Raw genomic sequence first — 10,663 nt, 5'->3', positions numbered from 1 at the left:
TTGACAATATCGATAACGCAAGGCCGAATAGCGACGCCAGTGGAGTCGAACGATGATCATTTTATTAAATAAAAAGTGTAATGTTTTCTATTTTTATTTTTGCTCCGATTTTGTGACTTCAATTTTTTTGTAAGTTTTATACATAAGCGACAGATAATATTTCATTATAAAACCATGATGAGAAAAACGTTCGATGCTTTACCTTACTTTTAAGTACTAGGTAAAGCGATCTACATTAATTCTCGTGTGTGCTAGGTTTGGCTTAGAAACTATTTCAAGGAATAAATACAAAGATTTTTTGATCGATGTGCACACTATAAAAAGTCTGAAATCACCAACCCGCATTGAGCAAGCGTGGTGATTAATGCTCAATCCTTCTCCATGTGAGAGGAGGCCGCAGCCCAGCAGTGGGACGATAAAAAAAAAGGCTGTAACAGTAACAGTGCACACGTGTGCACACAGTTATTCACAATAACTTTCCAGGATTAGGTATTACATAAGAAAGGCCTGTGTAAATTAGTTAATTATAGGTATTTGAAAATTTTAATTGTATATGAAAGTTATCCAGGTGTTCCTTACATAAATAAATAAAGAGGAAATAGCGTAATACAGCTTTTAATACTTACTATAGATTATCTTTGAAAGGTAAAACCGTGGGGAATAGTTAAATACTCTGATCTCATTAAACAAGGATAATGTAATAAAATAATATTTCAATTAAAATGTATAAATTCCTCCATAGAACCAATTTACCTACATATTAAGTACTAAACTTTATTAGCGGTTTAATCTTGCTCTAAATTAAATTACTTTTAAATTACGTGTAATTATGTAAATTAATAGGTATAATTTCCTGTTGTTTAATTTTTACAGCCATATAAAATACTAGCTTCTGTCAGCGGTTTCACCCGCATCCCGTGGGAACTACTTCACGTTACGTACCGGGATAAAAAGTAGCCTTCCTCGATAAATGGGCTATCTAACACTGAAAGAAATTTTCAAATCAGACCAGTAGTTCCTGAGATTAGCGCGTTCAAACAAAACAAACAAACTCTTCAGCTTTATAATATTAGTATAGAAGTATAGATTACTTTGTGATACATAATGTTTTTGTACTTACTCAGATTATAACTGCTATCTTTAGGGTCAATGTACTTATGTATTGTATTGACGTTTCTGTGCCCTTAGATTAAAGTAATTAGTGTACTTATTTTTATAATGAAACAATCATAAAGGGTACAAATATAGATCATATACCTACACATAATTAGACATGCATTTGCTTTATGCTTACTTCTTGTTTTTTTTTTTTCAAAAAATAAAGCCTACTTCAATAATATAAAAATATGTGCCTACATCCTTTAAATCTGATAAACACCGTTCTAAAAACCAGAACAAGATAAAACATATATACATAAAGGTCAAACTGGGAACCACTTTTATTCGAAGTCGGTTAAAAATATTCACTCATACGTTACAAATTTTGGCCCATTAATGAATTGATCACGGTCGCGTGAAGCAACACATGCTAACATGTTGACCTGCGTATAAAAGGTTCAGCTAGGCTATTGTTCAGCTATCCCAAATTTATTCAGTAAGAAAAAACGTACGAATATTGCCAAACGAAATAACATTTATTTAAATTGTATCGTGAAATTATAAAACAAATAAGTACATGTTTCATACGTATGGATTTAGTCCATTAACTGGGCTGTGTGAAAAAAAAATCACGTATCTACTATTATTTTATAGAAGGTAACTAATTTAAATATCCGTATTAAAATAAATAAGGCATAGGCAATATTTTTCCTGTTACAGCCTTTTTTTTTGTTTTTTATCGTCCCACTGCTGGGCACAGGCCTCCTCTCACACGGAGAAAGATTGAGCATTAATCACCACGCTTGCTCAATGCGGGTTGGTGATTTCAGACTATATAGTCCAGGTTTCCTCAAGATGTTTTCCTTCACCTTTTTTATCAGCCATTGGTGTCCAAGATATACTAAGAAAGTACATACAAACTTAGAAAAGTTGCATTGGTACTTGCCTGACCTGGAATCGAACCCACACCCTCATACTCGAGAGGTTGGTCCTTTACCCACTAGACCACCATGACCACCGACCCGACGGCAATATTTTTAGAAATTAAAAAATAAAACTTGTATATAACAGTATATTTGTCGTCTTAAAATGGGTTTATAATCGCTCTCAAACTTTTGGCTACTTACTTAAATAATAATTTTGATCATGCAAATAGATACCTACATCTAATCCAAAGTAAATTGGTCAATAAGCCTTCAACACGGAAGTTCATGAATTGTTGTCAGTTAACGTATTTTTCGGAGTCTCCTTATAGATAAGGATTTTTCATACCTAAGAGAACACGTGACATTAATCATAATTCAATATTCACTATCTTTACAAATAACCTAAGTACCAAAATATTGCACAATGATCTTATTGACACAAATTACTAACACGTTTTAAATTACTCTGTGTAATTTAATTCTATTGTCGCAAAGGGTCTAATATTATGAGGAATGCATTTTCTACACGCACTGTCAAGGTTGAGTTCAAGGCAAAAAAATATAGCACAGTTGACCACTCCACGGCGCTCAATGTCTTGTCTGAATTGCACTTTTTAAATCATTACTAAAAGTAATTCCCAAACAGTTGTATCGAGACTTTAGCGCCGTGATCATTGTGCTCAGAAACATTCCATTTTTAAAATGTATTCCATTTTTGAATACCTGAATTAATTTACGACCAGTGACAGTTTTTTAGTGATTTTTTTTTATTTTAAATTTTGACGGACAAAATGGCGCAATTTTTGACAGTTTGTTTTTTGTATGTGTTGACTTTATTATACGTTAGTTCGAGGAGTATACATAAAAGTAAGTGTTTTATTTTTTATTTACAAATATAAATAATAAATAATTATGTTACTAAGTTCTCAATCTACCAAACGGTTTATAAGTTGTGGGTAAAAGTAAATAATAATTATTACTCAGATACCTACATAAAGTAAAACATTAGGCAACATTACGTTAATTGGTGATATCTTTATGGTTAACGATTTCTAGGTACTTATGACTTAGGAACCGCTTTCTATATTTGACTATAATTACTATTAAAGTACCCGCACATTGCAGATTAAACATTTTTAAAGAAAATCTTGATGTCAATAAAAGTTTTAATACCATGGAGTTTCTTGCCCGTTCTTCTCCGTAGGAAGCTACTTTTGGAATAGGCAACTAGAATGAAACTTAGTTATATTTTTGACGTTCATAAGTGCTTGTAAGAGCCTAAATGAAATAAACGATTTTTAAGATTTTAAGATGCGTCTTTTATTAATTAATTTTGTGTTCAAAAAGTGTTGTATAGCATCCAAGTTTGTATAAATTATTTTAAGTTCGAGTATATCGTACCTAATTTATCTATATATATAAAATACATAGTGATATAACGTTTTTAATTTTTATAATCATAGTTTAACTACAATCAATGAGTAAATAACCTATATAAACAAACGGAACAGTGTTCGCGAAGAGAATGTATTTATATATATTTAAGTAGGTACCTCCTTACTGATTTTGTTTTTCTAAGTATATGTACTACTACTATACATATATACTCTAATATTATAAAGTTGAAGAGTTTATTTATATCGGGTGTGTCGTTCATAATCACATTAAATTCTATCGCATATACCTACTTTATGATATTCTATGGCGAATTGTAAAAAAAATAACCTAATCCATTCAGTGGTTTAGCCACAGGAGTCATTTTTCGTTTTTATAATTTACAACATCATGTGTAAAGCAGAGATAAAGTTAGGAGTATCGAATGTTTTGATCAGTTGACAACTGTCAGTTTTCAAGGGAGAATTACAGTTGTTTGTAATGACTGACTTTTATATGGTGTTCTAATTTTCGCACATTTTTATTCTATTTACTTTGTCTGAAAAATTATTTTTTTTATTTTTACGTATTTTTCTTTTTTCTTTGTGTTAATGGACATATGTTAACCAGTATATTAACGCATTTCATTTAATGTGATTATGAACGACACACCCGATATAAGATTTCATAAATTCTTTCAGTGTTAGGTAGCCGATTTATCGCAGACAGAAGCAAGGCGTGTATAACAGAGGGTAACTCACAAAAAAACATATATTTAAGTATTTACTTAACGAGTTTGTCTCAGGAACTACTGGGCATAATGAAATAAAAAAAACTTTCAGTGTTAGGTACTTTATTGACGAAGGCTATAGGCTACTTTTTATCTGGATGCGTAAAGTAGTTCTCACGTGAAACCACTGGCGGAAGCTAGAACAATTTGATTTATTAGTCCAATTATTACAAAATTGACACGAGGCCCTCAAAGTCTAAATCAACACAATAAAGTAGAATAATTTTTTGTTTATATTCTGAAGACACCGAAACTACTTTTTCTCAAGGATTTGAAGAATTCATGCACTGTTGGAAAGTTACACTCGAGTAACATTGGCTATATTTTGTCCAGATACGGTAAGAAATTCCCCCAGGACGCGGGTAAAATTGCGGGAAAATGGCTACTTACTAGTATTAGAGTAACAGCCAGTTTCTTCATCAAAAGCTAAAGTCAAAGTAAAAGTCAAAGTAATGTCTAAAGTAAAAGTAACGGTCAAATTCAATTTTTCTATTAGTTTTGCTGTCACTTTAGCCTTGAAAAAACGAATTTGACTGTTACTTTTACTTTAGACATTACTTTAACTTTAGCTTTTGATGAAGAAACTGGCCGTCAATCACTGTAACTAAAACTACGAGGGAGTGGTACATGAGTATTTCAGTGGTCCCCAAACTAGGCTATGCGTGAACCTTGGGGGCCGAGTTGTGGTAGCATAAATTACTATAACATTTTTGTTATTTTGTCTTGTCATGCTTGTTACTGTACTACTGCGATAAATTTGGTTTTATAGGTAGGTACAGTCCACCGACAACACATGTAGACATTAGTTTTCTTAACTGTTTACTTTGAAACTACAACGAGAACATTAATAGTAAACAGTTGTGTTAAGAAAAACTGACGGTTACGTTGTCGGTGAACTTGGGCTTTTTTATACTTTATTGAAGTTACTATATTATGTAAGCTTTTTTTAATGGAAACCATCGAATCATCGAAATCTCTCTGCGGGTTCAGAGGAAGTGTCAGACTCTTACTAACTAAAGCCCATCATGTTCCTTCTTAAGCCTTTCATGTAACAGGGCCGCGGTAACTCGTTCGAACGATCTCGAAGCCTTAACAGGACATTACATAAGCCTTAAGTTAACAAACAAGAAAATGTGACTGCAACAAAATTTAATAAAAATAAAAACATTGTTAAATTGTTATGAGAAAAACAAAAGAATGTAGTGTGTAACACCGTGTTACATTTAATGGAGTTCCCATCATTCTTCTGGCCGATCCTCAAAATAAAACATAATGTTTTTTAATTGTTATTTGTCATATTATTTGTACAATTGGTTACCGGTTTCAGTGATAAGTAAATACAATTAAGTTTAATTGTTATATCGTGTTCCTATTTACAAGTATTGACGCAATCTTTCACAAAGACAATTGAAGGGTTTATTTGGTCATTAATGGTACGGGAAGGACATGTTTGTATAAGAATATGACACCTTCTTCTTTTCGATTGAAGTCGTACGTGTGTAGATACAAAGTCCCACTTTGACCTTGACCTTGTCACTAAGCAAAGGCTAGATAACCCACTGCTCTAGGACTCAGCTACAACTAGTTAGATTGAAAGCTAACCCCAAACATATTTGGAAAAAGACTAAGCACTTGTTATTCTTGCAAATTCATGCAAAAATTATACTAAAATTCATTAATTAGTAGACAAATGTCAAACAACACGTGTCATACAATTGTACATACGTTAGTAGCTTAACGCGAGACGGGTAGCACTAAAGATGTATGAAAGGCTATTAACAAAAGGAATGATTAATTATAGCGATGTAGTCTTAAAGGGACTCTCATAATGCCGACCATACACGATCCTTCCTCTCAGCTGTTATGGCAATCATAGTACTTTGCTCCAACACACGGTCAATTGTAATTAATGGAATTGGCATCATCATGATAATTGGATCATAATAAGGACCGTGTATGGCCAGCATAATGAATATATTTGACATTTAGCAATTCCAGCTTTGTAGTAGATAATCAGATGGACAGCGAATTCTTAGTAATTTGATGACCTCGATGGCGCAATGGTCATCATGCCGGACTGCCGAACCTGAGGTCCCGGGTTCGATCCCCGGTTCGGTCGACATTTGTGTGATGAGCATGCTTGTTGGCCGTGGTCTGGGTGTTACAATATGTATTTATCAATATGTATATATGTAGCTATATGTAGTTTATCAGTTGTGTTAGCACCCATAACACAAGTTAATTAATAACTTACCATGGGGCTAACCGACCGTGTGTGAAAAGGTGTCCCGACATTATTTATTATTTATTAGTAATAGGGTCATGTTTTTCCCTTAAGGTATGGAACTCAAAAAATACATAGTCTAACACGATTAGTTATTCTTCTCTGAATGGCGGTAGAGAACATACGGACAGGTGGGCAGTCCCTTTCCCTAATTAGTCAATTTCAATGCCATCCACGTCATTTTCGCGTCAAGGAAGGAGAAATATTGAAATGTACGTACAAAGGTACTACGGGAACCGCAAATAAATACGTCATTCTGTATACAATTACTAGTTGTCAAGGCTACTTGGTGTTCGTTAAAGAATAAACGTCATTTGACACAAAGTTACAAACTGCAAATCTAAAAGTTGCGTTTTGAATGCGAGCTGCCGACTGCAACTGCCAACCGCACGTGCAGAGACTGCATGAAATCGGTCGATATCTGAGGGCGACTGCACGTGCTGCTGCCGCTTCGATACAAAACGGTTTCATGTAAATACGTACAAACGAGTAGTGTAGCTGAGGCCGAATTAAGTTCAATGACCTCAATAGGGTATCGACTTGACACACCGATCAATGATTGCATCAGATTACATCGCCTTACGCAATCTATATGGGTATTTACATAGACACATTATGCAGACGAATCATCAAATGAACCCTCTTACTGTGGGTGCAGCGTGAGGGAGTGTCAGACTTTTACTGACTTTAACTTAACCCAACATGTTCCTTCTGGAGCCTTTTATGTACCAGGGCCGCGGTAACTCTTTCGAACAATCCCGGAGCCCCGGCACATTCAAGCTTCAAGTGTTTTCCAACCTCATCTTTATATTGGAACTGACGTTTTCACCCGCGTTCCGTGTGATCTACTCCGCGCACTCGGATAAAAGGTAGCCTATAGGCTTCTGCAATAAATGGGATCTCTTCTTCTTCCTGCCTTCCCAATCTCCTTCTAGTTCCCAATTTTATTTGGGGTCGGCGCAATATGTCTTCCGCTTCCATTCTTCTCTGTTACTCGTCATACTCACTCCCTTCTTATTTGTGTCATCTTTCAGGGAATACGTCCATATTTTATATAGGTCTTCCTCTTCCTTTCCATCTACATTCATACTTAGAACACACACAATAAATAGGCTCTTTATAACTAGAATATTCAACCAGTACTTAAAATCTAATGACCTTAAAAGGGTATCGACTTGGCACAGTCACCAATGACTGTATCAGGTTGCATCGCTGTATGTAATCGGGTAATTACATTTAGGTAGGCACGATACACGTGGGCTTGAAGGGTTTTCCAACCTCAACTTTATATTGAAACTTACCACTTTCGGGTATTCGATAACTATGACTGTATTTATGACGCAAATCCTGATAAAATGTACCTATGCAATACTTGATAGTTTGTGTGATAAAATTTTCTGTGAAACTTAATTATTACTAGTCGTTTTCATGGGGTTACCCGGAAAAATGTAGCCTTTGTTACTCAGGGATAGTACAAAAGTGTCCTTTTTTTATTCGTTTAGATTTTGAGTACATAATTTTAAAAAGTTACCCGAGGTACACAAGTGAATTAAATTGCTGAACTTGAGAGACCTGTCTATTTAGCCATGCATATGTTTCCAAGCGGATTACACAGCGCTTAATCTCACAATATACCTACATAAGCCGGGCATAGTTAGACATACAAGCCTACATAGTTACGAATGTATAATATTAGTCAAATTCAAAATCTTTATTGCGAGCTAAGTAGGTATGAAAAGATCTTATGACCCGTTACGTTCTTAGAACTTAGTTACCTGTTAAGGCATTTCAATTTATTAAAAACTAGCCAATGCAACTTTTCTAAGTTTGTAAGTACTATCTAAGTATATCTTAGACACCAATGACTGTGTTTCGGATGGCACGTTAAACTGTAGGTCCCGGCTGTCATTGAACATCCTTGACAGTCGTTACGGGTAGTCAGAAGCCAGTAAATCTGACACCAGTCTAACTAAGGGGTATCGGGTTGCCCGGGTAACTGGGTTGAGGAGGTCAGATAGGCAGTCGCTTCTTGTAAAGCACTGGTACTCAGCTGAATCCGGTTAGACTGGAAGCCGACCCCAACATAGTTGGGAAAAGGCTCGGAGGATGATGATGGTATTAAATAGAGAGAGCTCCCATTTCTTATCTGCACTTTGTATCTGGGCTTGTTTTTACCCGACTGCCAAAGAAGGAGGGTAATGTTTTTAAAGCTACAGAATCCTACATTACCTTCCTCACGCTTAGCAGCGCTTGCGAGAGATAGATCCTCATTTCTTCTAGGATTAAGTTTACATATTTTGCATCAGAAAAAATAATTAAGGTCTACTTAATACTACTCACTCAAAGTACTTTGTTTTAAGGCCACCACATTAGTGGAAGATAAGCTAAACTATGTTTATGAAAAAATCCTGATATGAACTCCATCTGTAACTTTAAATGATAATTAATTGTTCCACTAAAGTCATCATTTTTGACATAATGTTCAAAAAATTATTTAGATGGCACCGTTTTAAATTTGGCCGAGAACTATTAATTTTCCTTTCATCAAGGTAATAATTATAGTTGGATTTTGATGTGGCACGGCAAACTGACAAACACTATTGAAATGTCTATCGAAAAATTACACTTCGTGTTAAAATATGGTGAATTACGGAAAATACACAACTCCATCTGTTGAAATAATAATCCTCTATAAAGAATGTATGGTAATATTGTCATTTACCACCTCGCTCCTTTGACAAATTGATGATGTATTTTATTTACCACAGATGGAGCTACTTTAACCTTGGCTAAACAAAATTTTCATTTTTTTTTTCTTCCGATGTTACTTATAAAGGTGTGATTTTCGGTGTAAAGATTAATAATAGGCCGATCAACTAATATAAGTACAACATTCAAATGTACAGTTATGACAAATAGATTGCGTGTCGTAATATTTTACATCTTGAATTCACAAAATTAATCATATCTTTTGATAGAGTGAATCGATTTCGATGAAACAAAAACTAAGTAATACCCCAAGTTACGTAGAATTTTTGTATATAAGCATTGTCTGCATTTAATTCGTAGATTTTACGTGAATCCCGAACAAACAAACAGATAAACAGACAAACAGACAAACAGACAAACAGACAAACAGACAAAAATGACAAAAATGATGGAAATGGGTTCTGTTAGTTATCCTTTAACATGCTGGCTATTTTTTTTGTCAATTTCTTCAATGTACAAAAATTACTTTTCTACAGATTTATTATATGTATAGAAGAAGTATGAATACGTGTTTCTTCAGTATAGGACTACAAACATTAATATTATTTCATTTATTTTTAAACTGACCTAGTTCACGAATGTGCAAGTTACCTAAACGACGTTAAGCTGAACATTCACCTTCGGTTAACGATCGGTTAATTCTATTTAGAGACCATTGAGGCTTAGGGTCCGTTTAGACAGACCGGCTCGGAGAGAAGAGCAAATTTTTAACACGTTGAAAATTATTTTTGGATGTGCACTGCTTTTGTCATTAAGAATGCTCGAAGGCGCTTGGTGTGAAATAATAAGAGGAGCCGACCGGCTCCAATCGTGTACTCGTGTATCGTGTAAAAAGTGAACTTTAATGCTCGCGCATCGTCTCCGGTCTGCGTGAAAAGAAAAATGCGCGCCGATGCTCTCCGAGCCAGTCTGTTTGAACGGACCCTTAGTTGCACAATATACATAGATACATGCGTAATTGTGTGTACGCCTGAAGCCGAAAACTATTGATATAGAGATTGTCTCAAAGCTCAACAGTAACCTGGTTATACTAGACTAGCCGTTTTCCCGCAGTGTCACCCGCGTTTAGTGGGAAATACTGCCTGTACCGGGATAAAATATAGCATATGTTACTCGGGAAGAGTGTAGCGCCCCAACAGTGAAAGATCAAATCGTTTCAGTAGCTACGTAGCCTTTAGGGTACAAACAAAATAAGTTTCCTCTTTAGTATATTAGTACCTATAGATGTTCGTCGGTGGCAACATAAACACAGAAGAAACTTAAAGATAACCATTTCTGCAGCTATGTAAAGACTTATTTATTTTACGCCCTAGTGAAAGGAAGGAGACGGAAAAAATATTTATTGGCACAACACAAGACAAATGACAAAAAAGTAAATAATAAAAAGAAATGTGTGTGCTACATAGGTACCTACAGTTGGTA

At 34.8% G+C, this 10,663-nt stretch overlaps 1 protein-coding gene across 1 annotated transcript in view; it reads left to right on the top strand.

The window, feature by feature from the left end:
* The first annotated feature begins 2,669 nt into the window (after window positions 1-2,669).
* LOC124645551 (alkaline phosphatase, tissue-nonspecific isozyme-like) overlaps window positions 2,670-10,663 on the top strand; it is a 30,505-nt gene continuing 22,511 nt past the window's right edge. The window contains exon 1 of the mRNA XM_047185364.1: window positions 2,670-2,891. Within this exon, the coding sequence (XP_047041320.1) occupies window positions 2,816-2,891 (76 nt within the window). The 5' untranslated portion in view covers window positions 2,670-2,815. The remainder of the gene's footprint in view (window positions 2,892-10,663) is intronic.

This window comes from Helicoverpa zea, unplaced genomic scaffold, assembly GCF_022581195.2.
Source record: "Helicoverpa zea isolate HzStark_Cry1AcR unplaced genomic scaffold, ilHelZeax1.1 pri_000016Farrow_1_scaff_6_deb, whole genome shotgun sequence".
Classification (NCBI taxonomy): domain Eukaryota; kingdom Metazoa; phylum Arthropoda; class Insecta; order Lepidoptera; family Noctuidae; genus Helicoverpa; species Helicoverpa zea.
The sequence above is the reverse complement of the archived record's forward strand: the minus strand, read 5'-3'. Positions and strand labels throughout refer to the sequence as shown.